Source organism: Anser cygnoides, chromosome 7 (genome assembly GCF_040182565.1).
Source record: "Anser cygnoides isolate HZ-2024a breed goose chromosome 7, Taihu_goose_T2T_genome, whole genome shotgun sequence".
NCBI classification, from domain to species: Eukaryota; Metazoa; Chordata; class Aves; order Anseriformes; family Anatidae; genus Anser; species Anser cygnoides.
In genome coordinates, this window is record NC_089879.1 from 3,060,059 (window position 1) to 3,087,159 (window position 27,101).

A 27,101-nucleotide genomic window follows, 5' to 3' on the forward strand; every position below is an offset into this window, starting at 1 on the left:
GCTACCTCATGCTGCTGGGAAGACTCCTCACAATGGAAATGTTTTTCCTTTTAAAAATAAAAATTAGAATTGCAAAGAAGTTGCCTGTTCAAGTCTGAGAAAGTCTTTAAGTTTGCCCCTGTAATTCAACAAACAAATTTTCAGGATTGGCATACATAAATCCCACAAATATGAGGACATTGTTCTACGTGATTCTCAAAAATAAAACCTCATGAAAACCTAGCATGCAAGTTTGTTACAGCTGCATCTCTAAGGCAAGTCTAGCCGATTTACTGATACCTCTTAACTGTGATTTCTAATAATCCCTTTAAATGGAAAAAAACACAAAAATTAAAAAGCCTATGACATGAGTTCTTACAAAACATTTAAGCCTGATAACGCTGCATAAACATATCAAATTCTTCGTTACCAATGCTAATAATAACAGTAACCTAGTTAAATTACAATTGCATGTTTCAAAGGGAAACGCTACAGTTGCATACTGCATCTTACTTTTTCCTCCAGCAGTCTCTCCTCAACTTGCTTGGAAGCTATTTCGTGTGCTCGAAAAAGGCTAATTGTGCTCGTCTGCTCCGGGTCCAAAATATTGCCGTCTTCATCTCTAACAACCAGATCTAAATCAAGAATTCTGAACGAAACCAAAACACGCTCGTGAGTTAACAATGCTCAAGTAAATGCTTAAAAAAACTCCTGCAAAGTGCTTATGGTTAAAGTCGTGTGCACCTGATGTACGGTAGAAATCATTAGTTGATACACGATAAAACAATTTAACACTTTACCAGCCCAGGAGATAATCACTCCTGGCTGGAAGTCCCTTTTTCCCCACAGCACAGAAAGAACTGATGTAAGTTAAATAGCAGAACAGCTGGGGAAGTAATTTCTTAAAGAACTAAATTTGCAAGAGAAGTTGTCTGCTCCTCTGATTCATCTGACAGTTCGAACAAACACCATCTACATTCACGCCACATGCAAATTGGTCAGTTCATTGCTTCCCACTCCGTGTTCTCCGCCACAGCAGCATATTAATCATGGTTTAGCAGAAATCTACAAAAAACAAGGCAGAAGACGTTTCTCTTTATTTAAGGCAGCAGCCAGATTTCTGGCAGCAGGGTGTTAACATCCACGATTATCTTCTGCAGTGAGGAAGGCTTCTGCCATAATCAAGCCCAGTCTTAGGAAAGATTTTCTAAGTTTTTCCATGTTACTGTAGTGCTGGCAGTGGAACCCAGGATAGAGAGACTTCCTGTCTAGGTTGACCTGTGCTTCTCTACCAATCTTCTCTTCTCACCTCCCCTTCAATACATACGGTCCCAAATATTATCATCTGCTAATCTGTAGTCACCCCCTCATGAGAGAGCTGCTGTAACTTTGCCTTTGAAACGTTTGATCATTAAGCTTAAATCAAACTTGCGGAATCTGATAAGCCACCCAGAGGCTCGTGGTTTATCAGAGTAAATCCCCTTTGGACATGACCCGTAATCGCTGCAAGAGAAGAGCACGAGCTGTGGATAGCTCCTTGCCCACCATGACGAGAGGGAAACCTGGAGGTTTGAAACACCGCCCTGAGCAGAGTCAATACAGAAAACCCTCTAATTATTCGCACGGCAGTAACTCGAAGGTGGATGACCATCACTCACACAAGTCACAGCGCGCAGGCAGCAGCTCATTAAGAAACACCTCCTCAGCTCTGCTCCGGAGCTGCACCTCACCAGTCCTCAGCATCCCCTGGCCCACCAAGCTCACAGGCAAGCGTCCTACTGAGAATGGGGCTTCACCAGTGAAGCCAAGGAGAAAAGCAGCCCAAACCACGTTCCTTGGGACAGCAGTCACAGCAGGGGATGCGCCTACTGGTTACTTGTACCGTAACTGTACGGGCTGGGATGAACGAGAGCTGAGATCTTCCGCAGGAGACACCCAACCGGAGCAGAGGAAAGCGTAACTCGAAATCAGAGAACAACTCATCGCCTAGCCTCCACACACAAACGGGACAAGGATGTATGCACAGATTGTCAAATGAACAGAAGCAAACACTACTTTGGCATAATTTGTTTTATCCTTTAACTTGAAAGCGATGCTCGGGAGAAAGAAAAGTGAGTTTTTCCTTAAACGTCCCAGTTACAGATTTCTGCAACCGAACAAGGAACACGTTTTCCCAACAAAATTATGTGACCCAGTTTCAGACGAGCAATATAAACACAGCTTCATAAGACTACTTTTACTTCCTCGGTTATTTCGACAACGTGCAATAAAAATGTCATCTTTATTTATAGGAAGATCTTACTTACAAATCAGCCTTTCACAAAACAGGAAAAGTTAGGATATGATTAGATCAGAAAACATTTATAGAGAGCATAATGAATTCTTTCTGTCCAGATATCAAAATCATCGCTCGTGCTTATTTTAGACAAAAGTGAGTATATGACTACATTACGAAACATATGGGATCCTTGCAGTTGTGGGGATTTACTCAGAAGTTCGAATGCGCTCTCCTCCTGTACTCTGCAGAGAATGTTCTGATCACTTAATTAGTCCATCAGCACATTACGAATATAAAGCCTAGCACAAGATGTTCTATTGTATTTGAATAGTGAGCATCTGGAGGTTATTCAGAGTAACTTTAACCATCTCCTTAGACAGATGGTAAAATACAGTAGCCGAACAAATAATATCAACAACATCTGGTTAATTGTCTACTGGGGTACAGCAGCCCGTATCTTGGATTATACATGCTAAATTACTGACTGAATGGGGTTATTCACTTTTTTTTTTTTTGAATTGTGGCTTTTGCTGATAAAGTGCACAAACAGGAATACCGCAAGTTTGACAGTTCTTAAGGAATCAAGTACAAATAGCTGAAACCTGGTGAGTTATTTCCATCACAAGGGATTTAAAGACTGGTTTGCCAAACAGTTTTTCAGTCCCCAGTGCACGGTACTACAATGCTCTCTCAGTATTTAAAATATTCCCTCAAATGTTTTCCTGATTTAAGAGGAAGGTATGATTTCTCATTTTTCAAACGAAAGGGAAACTGCCTGGACAACTTGCATCCTACCACCTGTATTTAAAAAAAATAATAATTGCTTTGATCCTGATCACTGTTTGGAAGTTATTCTATAATTAAAAATGAATTCAACAGAATTACTAACATACCTGACTTCTGCAACTTACTCTGATGTCATTTCTTTATGTTTAATTTTTTTTTCACAATTTTCATTTCACTTCTGTATTTTAAATCTGTTAATCTTTTGGTACAAGCCACTTACTGTATAAAGAGAGCAACAATGAGCTAAACTATGCTTCTGAGCCAAATCCTTCAACATCACATTACAGCGTAAGTGACTTCAGGGCACACACAGCTGGTGGCATTGAGAAGGCAACAACTGTTTATGCTGCACCAGCAAACAGTTTAAATGACATCTTGAACAGAGGCACTACTTGCACTTTTTAACTGACCTTAAAAAAAAAGTCACAACTTCATACTAATATAAAATTTATAGTGTCATGAAGCGTTCCGTATTAATTCTACTTTAATATAATATATACCAAATTCTATACTAAGAAGATGCTATATCAACTTCATTCTTTATCATGGTTTAACAGGACTTTTAATATACTACTATTACATTTGCATAAACACAGGAATAAAAGAATCCCTTAAGACGTCATTGACAGCTAAGGTGTAATATACAAAGCTGATCTGCTTTTCATCACAAACACTTGGAAAATGTTGTTCACAAACCTGTTTCCATAATCAATCTTTGCAGTCACTTTCTTTTTCAGTTCTTTGAGCTCATCTTGGGGTAGAGTCCCAGATAGTATTTGAGATCTCCACTCGATAAGATCATATATCATGTGGCGTACACTCCGAAACATTTCCCTGTTATCTTGCTGTTTGGAGGGGAAAAAAAATGGGTAGAAGTTAGTTTTGAAGCATACTGAACATCTTTTAAATGCATGTAATAAATTGCTATTATAAAATATGCATTTTAAAAGGTACAAGGGAAACAGGCATTGAATGCAAAGATGTTTTCTTGGTTCATACAGTACCTTCTTTTAGTATCTCTCTATACCAAGTAGAACAGAACTAAAACCAGTGAATTGTAACAACAAGAGGTTCGGGTTCTGCAGTACTCCTTGTGCAACACGCTAGAGAATCCTTTTCTCGCCCACCTACCCTACAAAGTTAAATCTTCAGAATAATACTTTACAGCTCCTCAGTGAGCTAAGCCAAGCACATCTGTACCTTGTGAGTGCACAGGTAACATCTGAAGGAAAGTAGAAAACCAGGAAAGCCCAAAGCCTTATAGAAAAAAGTTAAATACCTTCATTGGTTATAACGAGTGGAACTATGGATATTAAGGAGTGCACAACAGCATGTGCAAACTTTCCTTGGCAATACACAGCTAAGCGAGAACATAGGAAGATAAAGTTTCATACTGAAAATGCCCTTTTCCAGAGCATTTTATACTCAGGGATTAAAGAACATACCTTCAACCACAAAACAAAATTTGACATTGGTCTGAACGGTGCAAACAAACAATACTATGCACAAAGTTACAGCACAATGGCCTATCTTTATTGTGAAAGACAACGTCAAGAAAAGGACAATTCTAAGGCTCTGAATGCTTTGACCTTACCCAGAAACAATCTTCATAACCCTCAAAATCTAGCTAAGCCATTAGCTCAATACACTCTTAAGAATACATCTTTCTAAACACCCTACAACACCAAATTATTTAGCCTACGCACAGCTATCCTTCATTCAGTCTATACCCAGGCCTTATTTGAGTGAAAGTAACTAGAATTAAATAATTAAAATAAAGTTAAAACACCCTGCTACCTATGAAGGCCAACAAAAAATCGCAGGTGCAGGAAAAGAATATGACTCCAAGACTCAGGGGGAAAAAAATATCTAACTGTGAAATGTGAAGACTTCAGTCTGTTCGGATTATCAAAAAGCTGGCTTGATTATAGTGTGAGAACCTTCACAGAGAGAAAATACCGGTTATTAAAAGCTCTTTAATGTAGCAGAGAGAGACGCAACAGGCTCCTGTGGCTGGAAGCTAAATGCAGACAAATTCAAATGAGAAAGAGGTTCACGATTTTCAGTGCTGCAGGCAATCAAACTACTAAGACGAACAACATGCCACTTCCTCCACTATCTGCAAATCAGAACTGAAAGCCTATTCAGTATTCAAAAACACAAACTGTGGACCGAATAAAGGGATAGCCACGGTCATTTAGCGACTTTTGATATGCAAGATGTGGACAATACGTAAGATCCTTCTAGCCTGTAAACTGACCAGTTTGACACCTGTTGTTACCTCCAGCCAACCAAAACCAAAACCCCTTGAACCTCTCATTGGCATTTGACCGTGTACAGCTAATCTGGCAGATACCCTTGAGATACAAATGATGACACGAAACTCACCCAGTGATGTACCTACTCAAACTACAGCTGTGTCCAGGACTGGAACCCTTTCTGCCAGTGAACTGAGGCCGCTGGCAGCATCCAATTTGCCTGCTCCTGAATTCAGAGCTCTCAGAGAAGCATTGCAGCATTCCGCAGCTGCTCACGTCTTCACAGAAGTAAATACATGACCACAGAGATGGTACACGTGAGCACTTAGAACAAGTGATTCCCTCATTAGGAAAACTTCAGAACTTCCTCAACCCAGTCTTTGCTGGTTGTGGAAGCGGTGTTTCTCTGGCATGAAGCAGTACCAGGTTACATATTAGGATAACCACACACACGAAAAGAGACATCAGGGCCAAAACGTAATCTGCACTGTCTTCAGTAACATGCAGCAGTGGAACCACGGGTAAATACTAACACAGGTTTCACCATCTGGCCAATATACTGTTTACCAAACAGTTGGATCTAGCGACATTTTAATTTTCTCTGTTCTATATTCACATTAATTACTGAAACAAAAAAATCTCTCTCAAATGCTCTTACCTTGTCTCTCTCAGCTTCTCCCTGTGTCCACTGCAGACTGTTCCTCCTATTTCACTCCTGCCCATTTATTTCTTCCCTGATCCTCAACACTTTACCTCCCTAGTTTCATGTCACATTAGAACTCTTTGCATATAATGTTTCTCTTCACATAGTGTATTGTCCTTCACCTCATCTGCTGCAACACAGGACCACTTCCAGCACGCTATTTTTAACCTTAACTTTTACTTTCATGGGTATGATTCAAACCAACTTAAATCTATAGGACGCTTTTGATTAGCTGCAATGGGTTTTGGGTCAGGTGCTCAGAAATTCTGGTTTCTGTCTACCTTCAAATAACCTTTAACAGTAAACTAAGTATAAACTAGGCACATTAAAACTGTAATTTCTCATTTCTTGCCATCTCCAGTTTTTCTGTATTAAGAGCAATAGTCCTTAGTGGTAGCTCGTGGTCTCAGTAACATTATAATATTCGCTCCTCATTGTACAGCTTCTACTTTTACGATTGAAGATTTCAAGCATATAAGGAACATTATAAGGAACAGATATTCTCCATTAAACCAGACTTTAAATGCAACGCTTCAATGTTCATATTATTTCATGATAGTGACCTTACACAATCAGAGCATGAGAAGTCAGAACTAGGGTACCTTACCTTCAACAATACGATGCTGGTCTACATTTGAGCCACTTTTTTCAGGTTTATGTGGAACACTACTTACACCTTACTTATGAGTGCTTTTATCTGTGCAGTTTCATAGCTACTGTATTTTTCTATTAACCCATCTGAGAAATTCAGAATGCTTATTGCTATAAATTCCTAGGAGTATGTTCTGTGTTTAGAACTTAAACATATAAGAAAAATACTAATTTAAAGCATGTAATTTAAGGTCAATATATGTAAAGCAATCAATCAACTTCAAGTGCAAGAACAATGACATGTAAGAGGCCTGCATGGATGACTCTTCAGAGGTAGAGATTTATACCCACAAATTTGACATCAAATAGTCAAATTTCTCATAAAGATTAACAGCCTTAAAAACTGCCCTCAGAACAATTTTCTCCATTTCTTTACTGCAATTGTCTGCAGATTTGGAAAAATCTAATCTATTATCTCAAAAAGTTGGTGTATTCTGGATAATACCACTTCATAAAAAAGGATTTTCCATCTAGTCAGTCATAACTGCTCAACAAATTACTGCTGTATCAAGGTATCACTCTAAAAACCTGATTCTGCCAAGAAATAATGTTCTAGAAAATATTCAAGTAAACACTACTGAGTTTTCTGCCTTAACACAGACGATGGTGAATACTGTTTGAACATTAAACAGCCTTCAGAAACAGTAGGAGAAGGGGAAATCCATTAACAGTTTCCTCACTCTTCCTAATGTACCTTTCATAGCATTACTTTTTTCACAAACCACGGAGTATTGTACCCATTTAATGGAATTGGTACTTACAACATATAACTGCCGCCATATTATAGACCACTCCCGGAGCGTTGTGGTAACCTCCTGAATCAGCGGGAGCTCATTGGGTATAACTGTTTCGTGTTGTCTTAAAAGGACGAGAAACAAGCCAGAGTTAAGTAATAGCTTGGGGTAAGACAGAAGAGTCATTTCTGGGAAGGAACCGGTCATTTCCAAAACCGATTCAGCAATGACAGATTCAAAATAACACCACTACATATTCATAACTTAGCAAAAAATCTATCACCATGTACAGGAGAAGCAGTGCACGCCACTACCGTCGTGTGACGTAGAAGATATATTTGTAAAGGATATATATAAGAAGGTTGAGACTATGCTACTGAGCTCACTATTTTTTCCCCCATTTGTTTCTATAGTCAAAAGACACCGACACATACCTCACCATACCATTTGCTACTGAGATACTCATTTTACACAAAGCAACCAAGATATAAGCCAGATGTACAGCACACACAATGCCACAATGCCTAATTGATTTTCAAAACTATTGGTCTTACAAAGAAAATGAAGCATGCAGGTCGTTACCATTAAGTTTCTGTACGGCTTGTTTTAAAATTGTGCCATGCACGGATGAAACAACAGCTAGGTCTTTTAATATTTCAGAAGTGGGGTACTCAAAAGTAGTTTTGTAATCAGCAAGAAAGATGTCATTATGCAGCAATCATATGATTAGCAGTTTTATCATTTACATATTTAATAGCGTATAAAAATAAATCAGGCACAAAGGAATATAGTATTTTAATCCTGTTACACTACATTTCATACCTGGCTAATTATTTATTAACGTCACTTTTTTTCTGATTTTCTACTTTTTTCTTGAGAAGTATCTTTTACACCGATTTTTTGAACTTTTATATCCATGTCCAGCAACGCTGATTTGACAAATAAGGATCCAAGCTTTTACATCTGTTAAAGCCCCAACTACTCATAGCCTCACGCATCAGGCGGGGGAGCAGGAGGATCAGAAGACAACCACCCCTCACTGGAAGGCAGCGCTTCAGCAGAGCTTCTCTGCAAGGTAGGAAACGATGCCTGGGTAACAGCCGTCAGTGAGGGGTCCAGCCCACAAGATTTAATGAAGGGGGAATTAAGTGACTTAAACTTCATCTGCATAAAAAGGAAGGTATCTCATAGCAAAGCCCTCTTTTATTATTTTAAGGCAGAATTATTAAAACTCAAGGGTTAGAAGACAAAGTTGGGAAAAGTGAAATCTGAACTAAAACGGAGATGGGCTGGATCAAGTTCATCTAAGTAACTACGAATCGAGGGACTAATAAAGCCTACAAAGCAAAATGGTAAATTATCTGTTCTTCTGAAGCTCTTCATCACTGCAGAGCAGCTCAGCTCCGTGAAGCTGCAGCTAAGCTGGGCGCAGCACCGACAGCGGACCCCTGAGCCCAAGGTGAGCTGCTTGTCAAACACACAGAGCACTGGCATAAGCTCTGTAACTAACTAGAAACAAGTACAAGTTATCTGATAAAGCACTGAAATTGTACCTGTACAAATAGGAAAATGGATTTTTGTGATTTTTCAAATGAAACTCACCCTTTTCCTTCAACTATTGCTTCCTTAAGGTGAATATAGGAGGCAGGAAATATGCCCTTTGAGAGGGAGAGAGAGGTACAAAGTTATTTAAAATAGCCAGGTGCAGATAACATATCTATTCCCTACCAACCCACCAAGATACATTGCTAGGTCTGCACAGAGCTGTTCACATCCTCTTAAGAATCAGAATTTTTTTTTATTTTTTTTTTAAGTATATTTAAACATTACATTGCATGCCCTTTCAAGAAAGTGTTATTGCATCCTCGACAAGGAGAGACTCCACCACACCGAAATCAGCAGAGCTGGCCTGTTCTAAGTAATCGTATACAAATTAGACAGACTTGCTTTTGAGAGTGTTAAAGACTACAAACAAATTATTTGATAATAAATGTATTCTAAAATGACATTCCACCCGTAATTCAGGTCCTGCCATTTGCTCTTCCTCAGGTCTAACCAAGCTTTCTTCTCCTGCTGTAAGGTATTGCTTCTGTTCCCCACGTGTTTTCTCCAAGGTTTATGGGCTCCCAGTTAAAACAGATATGGGTTGAGAGCATGCATTACACTGGGCTGCCTGGCTCATTTGGGGTGACACAAATAGGGACATGTGGACATGCAAAACAGCGTCATCCTGTGTTGCAACCACTAGTTCACAAGCTTTGTATCACGTACCATCTTCTATCATCAACCTATCGTTAGCATTACAAGCCAAAAACCTCTTCACCAGACAGTACAGTCATTTTAATGGTTGCAACTCAATATAATATCACAAAATCAGTTTGTTTTTAAAAAGTTACTACATTTAGTTTCAGTTGGACAAATTCAGCGACACCTGGAATTAATTTAAGCTAAGAGGAATGCATAATTTCTGCTTAGGCTGAACAAGGCATGCTCATGAAATATGGTTTGTAAGAAATTTAGCATCTCTCCAAAAAAAGAAAATATCAAAATAGAGTAGAAAAAACATAGAACAGGCTGGTTAGGAAATGGGTGGGATGAACCACAGAACTAACTCTGTACTTTCAGACATGCAGGAACAACTTAAAACATCCCTCTGTATGCAAACATGAAAATTTTGTGTTTTAATTTAAAATTAAAAAGAAAAAAAGAAAAGTTGTGCATTTGTGATTAATTGCTGCCATAAAGTAAAGTTAAAAAAGTAAAATAAAGAAAAAACATTGCAAGCAGCACTTGCGCTGTTTCCTTCACTATTTCAGGAACGCTGCTATAAACAGCAGCCCTTTACGCACACTTTGAAGCCTAACAACTAGGCAAAATTGCACAGCAGAAGATTACTGCCCCTCTCACGGAGAATGACTGAAAATCACAACGTGGATCTCATCGCTTCCCAAGACGGAATTGCATTTTACAAGCAATATATTGTTTAGCAGATAGCAGAGCAAACTGTCAGCCTTTAAGCAGATCAGCTAGGCTGTGAAGTTCTTCACTTTTTACAAGGGCAGAGGCTTTGGCACACGAGTTACTGCAGAACAGAGCTGATACACACCCAGACAGCCAGAGTAACCGTGCGTACATCCACCCTTACATTGCAAAAAACAGATATTCAAGTCAGTTTTCAGGCCTCGCTGCGGTTAAGTTCCAGTTAATTAGACAAAAATCACACTCAGCGCTGGCTGGCAGTGCACCCAGTTCAGGTCAGCGGAGACACGCTGGGTTGTTACGATGCAGTAACACAACGCGCCCGAGAGCTCGGCTCTAGCACGCTGCCAGCGACACCACGCAGCCCCGTCCGCTCGGGCAGCACTCACCTTCTTGGATTTCTTCCTTAGCGTATAGCCTCTGTACCAACCTAGGAGGAAAAAAAGGAGAAAGTGTTGAAGCATTTATTCACGTGGCCCAACAACTGCTCCTTCCCAGCCCCGTGCCTTGTGTTGCAAACGTGCTTCATCCCCCACCGACACACTCCTGAAGCTCAGTTCTCTACAGAATTCATATCCCGGCTACAACAAAGCCTCCTCTGAAAGCTATAAAATCCGAGTGATGGTAAACAAAGTGATGGAGAACACTGCATGACAGAGGTGGTATTTTACGTGATGTGTTTAATTGTGGTGCATTTCGTTTTAATCGGTAATTTACCAACATAAATAAAACCAACTTAAGAGCATTAACTTTACAGGTACATACTGTTCACAAAGTTTTAATTTAAAACCTGTTTAAATTCATCAAATGCAAGTTCTCAAATGCAGATTAGCCCTTTGTCACCTCATCAGGAAACCAGAATAATTTGGGATTTACAGTTCACAAATGAAAACACAAAAGCAGGCAAAGGCTCTGATGGAGTTTGTAAAAAAAAAAACACGATGAAGCGTCAGAACAGCTTCATAAAAACAACTAGAAATAACAATCAGAGCCTAGGAACAGCTAGTTCACAGGGGGAAAGGGTTCTGTGGGTCTGAAGTTACTTGCACGTTGCTCCAGGGCATCCCGGTGGAGACTCGCTCTGCACAGCATCAGCACGAGGACCCCAACCACTGCTCCTTAAAGCACCCAAACGCTTCAAAAAAAAAAAAAAAACCTCTACCAGTAATTGTTCAGGGGTCCCACAGCATCAGGAAGCACAGTGTTTGTGAGGACAAGCTCTCAGATGGCTGTGGGAAGCACTATGTTCGGAGGGCTTTGCCTTTAACGGCTGCACAGCACACGCTTGCTGGCGCAAGGAGCTCTGTGGCCCCAGCCCAGGGCAAGGCAGGGAGCACCCGATGTGCGGGACTGCTCGGGCACAAACACCCGACGCAGGGGACTGCTCAGCCCAGGCAAGCTCTGCCGTCGCCAAAGGCAGGTGGCAAACTGGGAGGCAGCGTCTCGTAAACCTGCATTGGGGCACGCTGTATTTCCGTTTGCCACGGCTCGCTCTCCTGCTGGCCATCGTGGGGTGAGAAGCGAGCTGCGCTCCGAGATTTGGGGAGATCTCACCTGGGGTCAGGAGGCACAGATTGCCTCAACTCACTTGGGGTTTTGTCGAGCACATGCATGCACGGCCTGCTGATCAGCACGGGTGGGAAGCAAGAGCTGGGAGAACACTACAGCCCCACTCCTGATAATAACCAGGGCAGGAAGAAAATTCCAGTTAGATAGCACGTGCTGATAAATTCATTAATCTACGCCCTGCAACTAGGAGTACAAACTGAAATCTCAAGCACACAGGATTTTTCAGTCCGCTCTCCAGTGGTAAAGGGGAAAACAGGTCGGGTGGAAGGAGGACAAAGCATTTCTGCCGGTGCTGGCTGAAGGGGCAGAGACCTGCACAGACTGCAGTCCTGTTAAAGCATTAAATCACCTCAGTTTTACATGAACAAGCCCAAATGTTGAAGTCATGGGGTCTAACCTGATGAACACCACGACTGTTCACAGGCACCATCACGCATTCTTCAGCTCCACGCCCACGTGGGGTCTCTGCCACCTCCTTTCCCACCCCACACCTCTCCTGACCGAGGACACCGCGCTGCGCACACGGGTTACGAAGCAAAGCCAGCTCCTCTCCACAGAACCTCCGCAGGAACAGCTACCAGAGACAGCGGGTGAAGCAGCAGGAACCTGCCTTGGAGAACTGGTTAGGCTCTGGTCTAACAAAGAGGTTCTCGAGCTGCCGGGCAAGTCCGACCAGGCCCATCCTGCGCTGGCGGGCACCACCCGAACGCTCTCCGTGCTGGCTCCAGGCCTGCAACCCGGCCGCCATGCCCGCCTGGCCAGGGGAGCCGAGCTCCCTGCTTCAGCTGAAAGCACTGAGCCACACCACTAACACCTGCCAGAGCGATGTAGTTAAACACAGGGGCGATGGGGAAGTCATCTCCAACCAACGTCCCCAAACACGCGGCCTGTTCACTTTCACAGTTCTCCATCCACTAAAAAGTAAGTTCTCCACATGCAGACAAGCACTCCAAAAACCACCAGGTCCCCCACAGACATGAAATAAAGGAATTAAAGTCACAAAATTGCTGCTTTTCTTCAAACTGCAGCAAATGCTTTTATTGTCAGACCCCGGCCAAGAAGGGGATGACCGAGTAGAGCAGGGCTGCTGGGGCAGGCCTACCCAGCCGCCACACCAAACGCAGCACGGGCTGCAGGCAGGAGCAGGACGAGTGTGCACGGGTGTCAGTGACACTAAGAAGGTGGCCCTGCCCATGGCCCTGCCTAGTTTTAGTCCCTAATAACCTCATTTTTTCTGGAGGCCAAAAAAAAAAAAAACAACTGGAGAGCAAAGAGGGCAAACATCTGATGTCAGACACTGCAGTGAAGTACCCAGCGAACAACTGCAAACCCTCCTCGCTTTATTTACTGCCAATTTGGTTTCGGACAAAACGTCAGCAAGAGGAGAACAGGCTGATGCTATTAATACTTTCGAAAGCGACCTGGGCTTTTAAGTGGCTTAGTTATGTGTTACAGGGTTTCCAGCCTCTCCTTTAAAAAGATCACGGGATTTAATGGCTGGAAATGCCCAGCCAAGTAAATGCCCAACTAAGAAATGAAGTGTCTGCCTCTGCTAAAGCTGCAAAGGCACAGGAAGGGAAAAATTTGGCAGGTTCTGTTGTTCCTCTTGAATGATGCACCTATTTACTACGCAGTTCACTAGATAAAGTATTAACTGCATTAAAAAAAATGCTGCAATCAGCACCGAAGTGTTCTCAAAGTATCAGGAGTAATTCCGTTGAAAATACCTCTTTTGGAAGCCAGGCTTCCTTTCCATAGCAGCTCTGGAAATGAACTGCTGCTCAAAGGTACACACGGAGTTTTGAGGCTTATTTACTGTTACACTTAATAGCCATTCACCTTAATAAATCACATTTATCAGTCATATGTTCATTTTGCCTATTCCACCAAAGAAACAGAATTAAAACAACAAAGATCAGGCCAGTGTTAATTCAGAACATGGCAAATATTTGTTTTGGGACATCTGCTATGGAAAACAATCCTTCTCTCTTGCCACATGAAAGCTATTTATGAAGTCACACGTCTTTGCTGTCTGCCTTTTCCTGTAAGGTTCGCATTAAAAAGTGTGAGAGGAAGCTTTCTAATTGAAAAATAAAATCCTCTGCAATTCCACCTGAAAGAAAAACATTAATTTGACTTTCAAGATCAATTATTCTCTCCCTGTTAGTATGAGGAATGAGCTCCCTCTTTTCTTTGGTTCCTGGAAGAGCAGAGGCATTGAGATTTAACAATGAGTGCGCACATTCATTACCAATATCTTAACATCGATAAAAATCCGGGCTGTCTGCAACGAGCCTCGATCTTTGCAGAATCAGCACATGAAGATATTTGTACAAACCGCTTCTGCATTTCAGAGAAAAAGATGTTTTCTTTGATTAAATTTTAAAAGATGAAAGCGTTTCGGTAACAAATTCCAAAGCTCTACATTTTCACATTGATCACAGAACCTCAGAATGGCCAAGGTCAGAAGGGACGTCTGAAGACCATCTAGTCCTTTAAGTAGCACTTTCAGGAGGTATCAGCCACGTTCCTGCTAGCAACCCATCCCACTGGGACCCTACAGAAGCCCTAGACATCGCCCACGAGACCCAGCCCTCATCCTCTCACACCTTCTGTCCGGGGAGAGCAGACCAATCGTGCTAAGATTTACCATTAGCATTTCATTGTGACAAAGAGGATTCGGAGAAGCAGCCAACTACAAGCCCCAGGGGACGAAGACATCCCCTGACTTGAAGGGCTCGGTGACAGGGGGCCGGGGCACCAGGAGGCTGCGGCCACCAAGACACCTGCAGGGCAAGCTGCACACATTGTGGGGAGAGAAACCTGGAGATCAAAAAGCTGAAATAATTACCCGATAATGACAGCTCTGTGGGGAGAGGTAACAATTACAGCACCTCGTTTCCCATCACAGCAGGTAAGTAATGAGCAACTGTTGTATAAAACGTTTGGAAGAACATTGATTTATTTGCATTCCTTTTAACGTAAACTCATCCCATGTGCCCAAAGCCAAACAACCATGAGCTGAGACCACAAAGGTCTTTCTGTTATTGAAGTCTAAGGGAAAATGCGAGTCATCCCCACCATCCCATTAAGTTAGCAGCAGCCATGGTTTCACATGCCCTATTCGGGATTCAAAGTTTCTCCCACATTCATCAAATAAACCCATTTATTTATATATAAAAATATAAAGCTACATAATATTTAAATCATTCCATTTGCGTTTACTTTTTTGCATTAAAAGATGATTATGTAATCATATAATATCAGATGATGGCAAGATTACTTTGCATACTCAAACTTGCCATTGCAGTGGCAAGCTGAACCCTGTAAGGAAATGCCAACCAAAGAGCAACAAGAAAATTAACTTGCACATAGCGATGAATAAAGCTTGTTACTTCTGTTGAAATAACATCGATTTAGTACATGTAACAATGAAAAAAACTCTATTAAGCCAATATCTGAAACAAATTTATCACAGAGATGTACCAAAAGATCAGTATCACCAAAACAAAACAAGTTGCATTCATACATTAAAACAACTCACACAATACAAAAATTGTTACAGTATTTTCAACATAGACAGTTTAGTTAAATGTTACTTGTACCTTTCCAAGCTGCAGCATGCCTTAAAGTCAAGGATATAATAAAAGAGCTGTACTTTACTTGGCTCACTACTGGATCAAGCAAAAGCAGAAAAGTGTTATGACAATTTTCACATTCTGGTGATTATCAAACTCAGCATTCACATTCCCTTTTATATGGATCAAGGAGGAAAGATTTTGGTAAATGTAACACTTCTGCAGCTTTAATATCAAAACAAGCAAAGCATCTGAAAAGCCTGAAGTCAGTCTGTGGCACTGTAACACATGTATCCATCATAAGAGAGACGTAAATAATTTAGGACCCAGGTGACTTTCAAATTCAGATTAAACTTCTTTTAGCAGCAGGCTCCTTTGCATTACCCAAGGGTATCCCAAAAACATCTATCATTTCTCTAAACGTAGGATAGATACTGCAATTGATCCATACAAATAAAGCTGTGAGAACATCCATCTTTCATAGAAAAGGAAATGGGTATTCACCAGGTATCGACCACACGCTTCTTCGTTCACATCTAGCATTGGTTAATTCTGGGCTCATTAAAAATAACGTGTTTTGTCCTTTAGCAAGAAAGCAAGCAATTCATCACCTGATAATATGGAACGATAAAGTCACTAGAAGAAAAGCAATGAAATTGTAAGAGCAATGGTTTTAAAATGCAAGCTTTGCAGGCTTACCTTCATATGTTTCTAGTATGTGCACAGTGTCGCCGATCTGTAGGGAAAGTTCGTCTGGTCCCCTGGCCTCATAGTTATAAAGGGCTGGACAGAGAAAACACTGCTATTAGCACATGCACGACAACACAGCTTTCAAGATGTTTATTTCTCCACACTAATGATTTTATGATGCATTATTGTCATGTTCAATCTTTATGTACAGTTTTGGCCACATTTGGTCAAGTTCTGCATTTCACTAATATCTCCTCCAGAGCAAGTCTAAAAAGCCACATGTCCACTTTTTAAAGATAGTCTCGATCTATTTATACAGCTTTGTTTCTCCATAACAATACATTCAATTGATTTCTTGTTGGACTTGTCTGTTTCCAGCACTTTGTGTCAATCTGATGCAGTTCTGGAATAACCCGCGCTGTCTTACACTGGCTGCTCAGCACGCAGCAAACCTATAAAACGCCTTCAGAAAACCCCAATTTACACCGCTGTATCAAAGAATGATTTCTCAATCGTTCATAAAGTTACTGCATGAATACTGTATTTAAAAACAACACGACCCATTCGGGGACTCTGTGATTTCAGAAATCCCAAGCGCCAGGGGCAGCCCCATCGATCCGTGTCGCTGGTGGGAGCAGGCAGTCACCCCCCTCGTTTCATAGTACTGACATCGGGTCATACTAAGTCATCTCAAAGCTTTCTGCCATCCCTCAGCCAGCCAGTTCCTTCTTGTTCCACGTTAGTTTCCAGGGACACGGTCTGTGTGCAGATCAGGTGCTCCAGGTACTCTCTGGGATGCTAAGAAGAGAAAGCCCCGGACACATCCCATGGGTAACAGAGCAGCCTCCCCACCCGCAGGAAATCTTCACAGCTCTTTAGCCCCGCAGAGTTCACAGGACACCAGCTACACGTGCTGTGCTCATTACAGGTCACGAAGCACTTCCAAAAAAAGCCTCCAGCTGAAAACCTACAGCACGAGGCCAAAAGGCACGCTTACACAGCGACGTGCCACCAGCCCCAGGCGCATCCCCGCTCACCACGGCAATGTCCTCCTGCACTCAAGCGAGCCCAAGGAGCAGGCCAGGCCTGCCCCAGGAAGGCCAGCCCCTGGAGTTCCACCTACAAAAACTGGTGAAAAACGCTTTCTTCATCTCAAATCCGATAATCAGTTTAGCCCCGAGTGCACGAGCAGGGCACAGCCAGGAGGGCCCGTGAGGCCTAATCGCAGCACGAGGACAGGCCCGGCCCCAGCTCCCCGCTCAGCCTCCAGCGATTTGTCATTTGCCAGAATTTATCAAATTCCAGCTTACGGTGTCAACAATAATGAACGCACGACGCGCTTCGCTGGCCCTTTTCTGAGTTGTATTCCTCTTGCTGGAGTTCAGAAATAAGTAAATACATCTGAGAACAAAATTGAGAAGTATATGAAACGAAAATGATAGGAAAAAGCAACAAATACAAAAGAGAAAACAGGATACAGCGCAGGATCCTAAAGAATACAGGAGAGGACACTCAGGTAAAAATGTATACAGATCAAGCTGATTTCAGACACTAATAGTAACAGTATTTAATGAAGGTTTTAGAAAGTGATGGTTTTATTGACATCAAAACAAGCCCAGCTAGCTATTCCTGTTTCCATTTTTTTTATTAACGTTTTCAATATTACAAAGAGATAAATCCTCGCTGCTAGGTATCTGGAGCAGTATTTCAAAGCTGTAATTGCTATTCCATGGCAGAAGAGCATTCTGTGAGAAAACATGAACCAAAATTAACATTTTGAACTGTTCTGAGCAGAGGAACATTAACAACAATGACTGCACAGCACGCCTCCTGAACAGCGGCACAGGGGACAGGCTGATCCCACTCGTGGGGAACTTTTTCAGCTAAGGTTTTGTGAGCTCCAGAAAGAAAGTCGATATGAACTCTTCCGACCTTGGACGGTTAAAGCTCAACACCTAAATCCAGTCTCCTGGTCCTTATTTAGCTTTCTTGGATGTCCCAGCTGTCACCGGAGTTAAGAGAACAGGTGGGTGCTCGGCGTGTCCAGAAACGAAGCCATTGGAAACCTTCGCCTTTGGGACCCTGAGAGCAATCTCGCTGCCTAGTACCAGGCCCCCAAGTCGGGAAAAATTCACACCCTGACAGATTAAAAACAGTTTAGTACCAAGTTCACACTTCAGCTAACCATTTCTCAAACATTTAAGCTGAATAACATTAAGGATCAAAGGCAGCCATGAATAAAAGACATTAAAATTTATACCCAAGAGTGCTAACCGCTGCCTGTCAGAGTGAGGAGGGTCACGTAACGTGAACTTCACTGTAATGACCAATTCTTGTGACTGAAGATGACAAACAGCCATCAAGTGGTAATTACTACCCACGACAGCTCCCACTGACCTCAGCTGAGCAAGCAGTGGCCGTGGAGGGAAGGCCTATTAAAAAAAAACACACACACACAACCTATGTGAAAAATGTCTACAACAAAGTCAAATTTTCAGCTTGCAGCAGCACTGATAGATGGTGAAGCAAACAACCCAAATAACTCTGACGTGCATTTCACCCCTACGATTGCAAAACAAGCCTTGAACTACACCGCATGTTCCCATGCAAGCCAGCAGCTAACCCCCTCCGGGGTGAATTTTTATGCAGTCTGACATCAAAAGGTGTTATGACAGATCGAACGTTTGATTGGAGCAAACAACAATGCTTTAATTAAGGGAAAAGACAAAAATTGGAGGAAAATAGCATGCAACCTGCACGCATACGCCTTGTCTGATCAACTGTACACTGAGTCACCACTTAAAACATGACGTACATGGAGTACAACTTGCTTTAAAAAAAAATGAAAACAGTTTGCTTAATTTGGAAAAATCCAGTTCTCAGCACGACAGATTTTTAGCTTGGGGAGTTCTAAGCTAAACGAAGCATTAGGAATATTTGCACCATCTACCTTCAGGCTTGCCCATTGTGCTTGAATTATGGATCAAGGCTCAGTGTTTTGGAAAGCCAGTTACGTAGCCGATAACTTAGCTTCTAAAAAGTTTTTGCTACAATTCACAAGCAAGGAACACGGTTACTTAAGCACCAAAAGATGCGTGGCTAACACCTAGCCAGTGCAAGTCAATCTCCCGGTTACCACGGTCTAACACAGCATCCCGATGCTCCTCTTCCCCACACAGACTGAACTGGCACGACCGAAGAAGCTCCTTCGCTATTGCAATTAGATACCCCCGCTCCTTACCATGTAGAAGAATACTATTTACAACGCGTTTTCTCCTTACGGGATAGGTTCACATCAGAGAAAACTTAAGCAGCCGTGCACAAGAGCTACCAGAAGTAACGGCAGCACACCAAGGCTGCTTTGAGCCACGGACCCCGCCGCCGTTCCCCAGAGGCGGCACAGAACCAGCTCAAGCTCTGGGGACCCCGTGCCACGTCCCGCAGCTCGGGGATGGTGCGCAGCATCCGTGGGGCACCAGGTCCTTGTAGCCCTGCTGGTGGCAGCTGGCTGTAGGTGAGCTAGGAGAGGAGTGCAGCTCTGCCTGGAGAAGACCTTTAAAAAGATGAAGGGAGGGTTAAGTGTGATGCCTCTGGCACGAGCTACGTGCCTCCCAGACACCTTTATCCGACCACCTATTGTAATTACACTAACATTAGTGTGTAAAGAGGATGACGTTTTCTCAAAGCTGTACACAAAGAACTAAAGGGCTCTCTTTTCCAGTCCTAAGCATCGTTAGCTATGACTGATCTCATCTACAGCTGTGGGGGCCTACTGTATTTGCCAGGTCATACCTGTGGAGCACATTTCCTCACCACCCCCATCACAGGCGTGCCTGTGCTGGCTTACAGCAGAGCCTATGGTGACAGGGAAAGCACCTCGACTTCAGAGGGCACGCTGATGGTGAATGAGGAACGGCAGCACGAAAAGAGTAAGCAAGAAGAACAAAGTCACAAGTGCCCAAAACCATCCCAAAGCCACCTCTCGCTCGTACTGAGCAGGACAACAGGTCCTGTGTCTCGGCACCACAGATCTGCTCCTCCTCGGCCGAGCTCTCAGCGTACAGAGCGCGCAGCTCTCCTGGCACAGATTGCTGCCTTCACCGTCCTCCTCCTTCCAGCGCAACAACAAAGCAGGCCTGCACAAAAGTACTGAAATGCCAAAAGCAAAGGATTAGTGTGGGCATTGAAAGAGCAATTTTTCAGCGCTACGAGTTGATAAAGAAAGGCACGACGAATAGGGCATTACAGTAATTGCGCTAAAAACCCATTTACTATTAAAGAATAGGAAACAAACACCTCTGAAGAACTGCACTCATTAATCTGCACGCATTAGAAGAACGAGGAGAGCGACACTAGAAGAATGAAAGAGAGGTGATGGAGGAGAAAAGGTAAGAAGCAAACAAAGTAATCCACTGAGAAAGCTTTTCTCTGTATGAGAGCTGAGATATCCAAGATACCATAAAAATGTTACTGTGCCCTGGAATTACTTCACATTAAAGTTTGTATTACACATTTCACACTTGGGAAGGAAAGCCAACTGTCATTGCCGCATTATCAGCTTTATTTTATACTCTTTTAAAAAAAATCCCCCCACAAAATAATTACGCTTTTCCAATGAGAGTAAATCGAAACTAGAGACAGAAGTGAAGTCTCCTGCAAATCTTTTAGTACTGACAAAATAAAAGAACCCTGAAGGTTTTCCTCAATTTTCTCTAAAAGAAAGCGATGCTTTTCAGTATTACGGAGACTCTTTGGTCCCGTTACCTACCCTAACCAGTTTCCCATTTTTACAGCTGAAGCTAATGAGGAAAGAAAACCCCCACAACTTTACAAACCAGGATTTGCACCTAGGCTTTGTTCAGGACAACCACCTCCTATGCACATTGACCGAGTGCGGGTCTTCCCCCGTTACTGAAGTCACCCCGTACGCTGTCATTCCAGCCTCACCACGTTGGGTTCACAGTTCTTCCTCAGGATTTCAGTTCTTTTGTCATCCGAACATCCACAGGAGGTGAATTTCGTAAACAAAGAAGGCAGAAGAAGCTCTTTAAGCTTGGAAGGCCATCACCAAGCTCGGGAAGACCAACAGCTAGCGGTTCCTCCTCCCCAGAAACACGCTACATCTCACTGAACTCACCGACTGACTTATCACAGGTATCTTGCAGCAGAACTACCCTATAAATCCAGCAGGCGTAAGCAGATAAGGACCCATCCTCTTGTTTTCCCTTACAAAGGGGAGCCCGTTCCTGTTCCCCCTCACCCACCCGAGCAGTGAATTACCGAAAGCCGCCCCAGTGCAGCTGGAAGCCGTATTCCCAAGCAAGTCCAGTACCGTCCCTCCACTGTGAAGCCACAGGGAAAATCTGCAAGTTGTAGAGAATCCCAAGCCTGTATTCTGGGACTGCTTAAACAGAAATCCCTGCAAGGCAGTCTGCCCGCCTTCCTTCTCAATTTCAGACACGCAGAACACTCAAGAGGAAAGACAAAGCCAGCTGATTCGAGTCCTGTTGTTTATTTACACCACGCACGCTGTACCTTCCCCTTTTTCCACGCTCAGACACCTGGATTGCATCGGGAGGCCCCAGCTTCCACCGCTTTCGTGGTCAAATTGCATCTGACAAAGTCCAGCACTACAAAATATTTTGTACACAGTGCATTCATTATAAAACACCACGCACTACGGCCGCCTCACCACACCTCGGCATCACCGCAGCAAACTCGCTGACTTGTGGAGGAATTCGCTCTGTCTCTAGAGGAGAACCCAAGCCCAGGTGCAGCGGCGGCTGTCGGCTGAGCACAGGCTGCAGAAAGCCAAGGGCCTCCCGAGCCTCCGTAGGCAGCACTGAGCACATCGGGTTCTGTACCAGACGGCAACAAAGGGGAGCGAGATGTTTCGCAGCACATCTGGTCCTTACTGCTACCTAGCGTGGCTTCGTAAACTGGGGAGACTTTGTAATGCCAGAAAAAAAACAGCTGAAGTCATTTTACTTCCAGAGCATAGCCACCCTGTTGCTGTATCCTTCAGACGGAGATCACGTAGGAGAGAATAAGATGCTGACTTCTTTTTCCTGTACTAATAAAAAAAAAAAGAATTCTGGACCTATTCTAGATTCTTGCAAGTTCTTGGTTTTGCTACTCCCATTTTTGGAGACAAATACCTTATTTTAGGGAGTTGAAGATGCCAACTCTAACCAGCTTTCTCCCTCCTCCTTCCTGACACTTAACTCACATTCAAAATACTAAAAAAAGAGAGATCATTATTGACTCTAATGGCATTAATGATGTGCCATAACGCAGAGGTAACCAGAAGCACAATCAAGAACACTCAAATCAATTTTTAATATTAAGTCCACTAAATAAAATAATAATGCGCAAGAAGCAATCGCACCACCCAAGCTCTTAAAACATGTTTGCAGAAGAGCAAGATGCCAATGTAGACAAACAGGAAGCGTGATCGAGAGGCAGACGTCTTGGCATCCGTCGTCTGCAAGCACAGAGTCACAGAGCAAGCGAGTTTTGACGTTCCCTCGGATTTCCTGCGCTTCGACATTGCTGTGCATACAATGCGTTGAGGTACACGCTGGGCACGAGACAGCGGGAAGAGCTAAGCACGGGCTGGGAGGAGGAACTGGCTCAGCTTTCGGTCAGCGCTGGCACAGGACCGAGCGCGTACGAGCCGGCGATGAGCCAACGTGACGCCGTTTCACTGGGCTGCAGCGGCACGGAAGGTGGGAGACCTAAGGCGGCAGGGCGGCAGCTCCCCACCCGCAAAGATCCCCAAATGCGATGATTTCTGCCTTAAAACCAGTTTACACGAGGGCCTGGCCTATGCCGGAGCCAGGCGCAGAGCACAGACAGGCCCTTCACCCCTCTCCACCCCGTGCTGCGGGCTCACAGGGCACAGACCCCGGTGCCAACCCACAGGCTGCCAGCCCGGCGTGCAGGCGGGGACATCTCACCACCCCGACCTGCACAGAAGTTGGGCGGAAGGCTGGCAGCTGCTGCGGGATGCAGCCAGCTCCCTGGCACCCGCCGCGCACGGACGAGGCAGGACCTTTCGTGAAAACACCCTTTTCCGCTCGCTGCCGCCACCCCAAACCCAGCAAGAACGAAGCCCAGCCTTCCCCATGTGAGGATCCTGCCAGAAACTATCCACGCTGTCTCCCTGCGGCCCCACCTGAAGGTGCCTGAGGCACCAGCCCCGTTCCTTCCAGCTCTGCCCCTTACCCCTGCAGCAGGTCTCTGTCGTGCCAAACATACGTTCGTGAGGAGCGTGGCTTCTCCCAAGCATTTCGACAGCAGCGAGCTTCGTGTCACGGCTATTATTTTAACAGTCATTTCGATGGACTATAAAAATCAAGTCCAACACAATCAAAACGCTATCGCACTACTGTGGAAATAGTTAGCAAAAAAATTGCCCCTGCAAGACACCATTCACCACAGTACAGAGCTGATGATGCAGAGCAAAAAGCCTCAAGCAACGCGAAAATGAGGCGATGGGAAGAAGGCTTCATTTCCTACTCCTCTTCCTCCTCAGTATTTCTACCGGGAAACAACAACATCGAGATTCCTACATCGCTTTCTCAGGAAAGTGTATAGGGTGGGAAGGAGAGGAGAAGGCTTTCTGAGCTTTTACACATCAAACCTCACTCAATTTGTTTTTGCTTGCCATCACCTTATTTGTCTCCCAGTCCTTCAAGCTGTCTCCAGCAGCAAGTACAAAGAAGGAGCACGGATCCGCAGTCAAATAATCCCCGAGGAACTTGTTCTGCTTTCTCGGAAATACCAGCCAGAGAGAAGAATTACCCGCTAAGAGCTGTGGTTTGATCCACCAACACTTCTTCTTTTTCTCAACAGCTAGGCTACTGCAGAAACAGGCCACGTGGTATTTTTCCTCCAGTTGTATCTTACGCAGGAGTTAACGTGAAAGCGCAGCCACGGCTGCTGGTCAACCGGCACTGAATACATTAAAAGATAAGAGCGGCATTTTGCAAAAACAGGGAAAAATTGTTTTTCTCCGAACCAAGAAGAAACCACATGACTCGGGCAGCTTTCAGGCTAGCGGGAGAATTGGCTTGGCAGCTAACCTGAACAAAGAGTCACTGTCTGATTCACGCGGGGCTTCGGGGCCGGGCTCTCCGGGCCAGCCCCGCTTGCCGGCAACGTGCTTCCTCTCGGCGCTGCCACGGGGGGATCCTGTGCAGCCACGCGAGCTCCGCGCTGCCCGGGGACAAGCCTTCTAACTCACGCTAACGTGTGCTCGTGCTGGCAGAAACAGGGAGAGGAAAAACCCCAGCTGATAGGGTATTTCTGGGTTTTAAAGAGTAGGCTCACCTTTTCCTCTCTCCGTAAATCAAACATACAAACCTCCTGGAAGTACGGAAAAATAACGCAGGGGAACACGTGAAAGGTGTGCCCATGCAAGTTCAACTCCTCGCTTCCCCGCCCAGCAGGAACCTGAACTTACAGCTGCAACCCTTAACGTCAGCGCGAGCTCGCCTGGCTGCTCTCAAACCCTCGCCAGTCGAGTTCAAGTCCCTCCAGCCCGATAATCCATCCCGAACCCATCGCTCCCCTCTCCTGATCCAGAAGCTGCACCTTGCTGCCCGAGCAGCCCCAGCTCGCTGCGTACCGAGGGCAGCAGGCCCGGCCTGGAAGCCCACCAGTCACCCCTCTGCTGGGGAGGTGCTGGCGGAGGGCAGGAGCCACGAACACGCTCCCCGCCGCGCTGCAGGTGGCTGTGGCGTTAGATCCACGCGGTGCTTGCTGCATCTGCTCCAGCACGTCCCCAGCCTGAGCTGCGGGAACTCCCGATTTAAACGGGTCCGTAAATAAACGGGGGCCTCTTAGGGCAAGGCATTGATAAAGATCTGTTAATGCATCGCTTCAAGAATACTTTCAGCTGGAAGCTCAAACACCAGCCGAACCACAAAAGCTTCTAAAAATGTAAACAATATCACAAGTGAGCCGTTCTCCTCACTTTTTTAGGAGGTGCTCATCTGGCTGTGCCCAAACAACCGCCTTTTGTTTTCCCTCTAAGAATACGACTCAGCACAAATTACTTCGGGCACTCCTCGAAGACCCACTCGCTTCTCCAGGGTTACTTTTTCCACCTAAAACCTCGCTAACGAGACCCTCCCCTGTGTTACGAGGCTTCGGGGAGCTCAGTGCAGCAGGCACCCCGACTCCACGACCAAAAAAAAGAGCGAGCACTGCTCCGGGCACGCTGCGGGGAGATGCTGCTTTAACCAGGGACTTGTCACCGTCACACCAAGACCTGCACGTGTTACCCCACCGGCACAACCCAGGAGAGACCAGAGGAGAGCAGAGTCCATCCTCAGCGCCAATTTCCCACCTCAGCAAACAGCAGGGGACTCTCCCTGACCTGTCCACAGCTTTATCAGTCCCCGAGCTCTTCAGGGCAGCGATGATCAGCACTGAAGCCAGCCGATCTACAGGAACTGCAGATGTTCCCTTATCCGGAGAAATATCTGCATTTTTTTTTTAAATCCCTGTAGATCCTCAGTTACAGTGAAACGTATAAGAACAAAATGGACAAAAAAACAAAATGCAGCGTTAAATACCAAGAGAATAGCTGGCTCCTCACCAAACCCCCGGGGTTCCTGTTTTTCCTCCCCCTTTGAGTCACGCACTACGGAAACTACTGCCTAAGACATACCTCTGCGCCGCAAAGCTCTCCTCATCTCCAGCCACTGGACTTCAGGGCATGAATGACCCTTTTCCCATCAGAACATCTCAAACACTGCAAACTCTGGGAAAAGGCTCTCCCCGCACTGCTTGCGGCCCCGGCAGTGCCCTGTCACATCACTACGCGCACTTACGAAGGACCCGAGGCTCACAAACGCAGCAGCTGGCAAAGCCCAGGCTTACAGGAGCTCGGCGTCGCTCTTCGGCTTGCTGCCGCCCATCGCCCGGGAAGGCGGCGAGCAGGAGGTCGCCTTCTTTCTGCCTGCCGGCCAGCGAGAGCCATCTCGAGAGGCGCAGAAGTTGCAAAAACCACTCGAGCAAAATCACACTGGGGTGGGAGACAGACTGCCAGCGGCATCCCCAGCGGGCTGGGTCAGAGGCCGCCATGCTACAGACACGCGGAGCGACTCTTATTTGGGGCGCAAGTCTTAAACAGCTCCAAGTCTAAACTTGGCTAAACTAAATATATATATTTCCCTCCCTCCCCCCCATCTTTAAACCAACCTACCGATGATGCTAGCAGTAAAACAGTTGTTTTAGTTACGCCGCTTCGCCTTTGTGTTGGGAGTTTCATGAGACTGCTCCACTCTCGGTCACTGCAGCCCCAGGAAGGGCCCGTGGGAGATGACCACCGTCTAAAAATCACGATACAAAAAGCTGGCAGGCACGGAAGAGGCAGGCAGGACAACGGCGGAAGGTGAATGAGCGCATTTAGCGCGCATGCGTAACAATTCAGCCTCCACGTACAGTAAAAAAGGGTTTAACGTTGGTTCCTGGAAGAAAAGCGAGCAGCTCTAATGTATTTTCCGTCTTCCCTAGCTGCAACTCTCCGAAGACAAACCCCATCTCCCAGTGCACGGGGTGACACCGCTGGGTGAGCGGGCAGGGAGGAACGCCAGCCGGGCAGCAACACGCCCCGTGCCTGCAGGAAGCTAGGGGTATTTGCGGGTGAGGACAAAATGAAAGAAAAAAGCTAGGAAATCGGTAACAGTTAAGAAGCGTTTGCCATTAAAAACGTACCTAGGAAGAAAAAAAAAATAATAGACATACAAATTGGGAAATGAGAAGGTTCCCGTGTGTAGGTGTGGGCAGCTCTGCACCACAATCCCGCTCGGCTGACTTGAGGCAGGCGCTGCCCTGGGCGCAGCACCGGAGCACCCGGCCGGATCGCAGGGCAGGTACCAGGCA

General features: G+C 44.8%; 1 protein-coding gene across 4 annotated transcripts in view; it reads right to left on the reverse strand.

Moving 5' to 3' along the window:
* DOCK1 (dedicator of cytokinesis 1) overlaps nucleotides 1-27,101 on the reverse strand; it is a 281,505-nt gene that overhangs the window by 246,637 nt on the left and 7,767 nt on the right. For all 4 annotated transcript variants that reach the window (XM_048057478.2, XM_048057474.2, XM_048057471.2 and 1 more), the window contains 6 exons: nucleotides 16,215-16,298; nucleotides 10,758-10,798; nucleotides 8,992-9,047; nucleotides 7,417-7,513; nucleotides 3,740-3,888; nucleotides 493-628 (listed from right to left, as the gene is read on the reverse strand). In XM_048057478.2, the coding sequence (XP_047913435.1) occupies nucleotides 493-628; nucleotides 3,740-3,888; nucleotides 7,417-7,513; nucleotides 8,992-9,047; nucleotides 10,758-10,798; nucleotides 16,215-16,298 (563 nt within the window). The remainder of the gene's footprint in view (nucleotides 1-492; nucleotides 629-3,739; nucleotides 3,889-7,416; nucleotides 7,514-8,991; nucleotides 9,048-10,757; nucleotides 10,799-16,214; nucleotides 16,299-27,101) is intronic.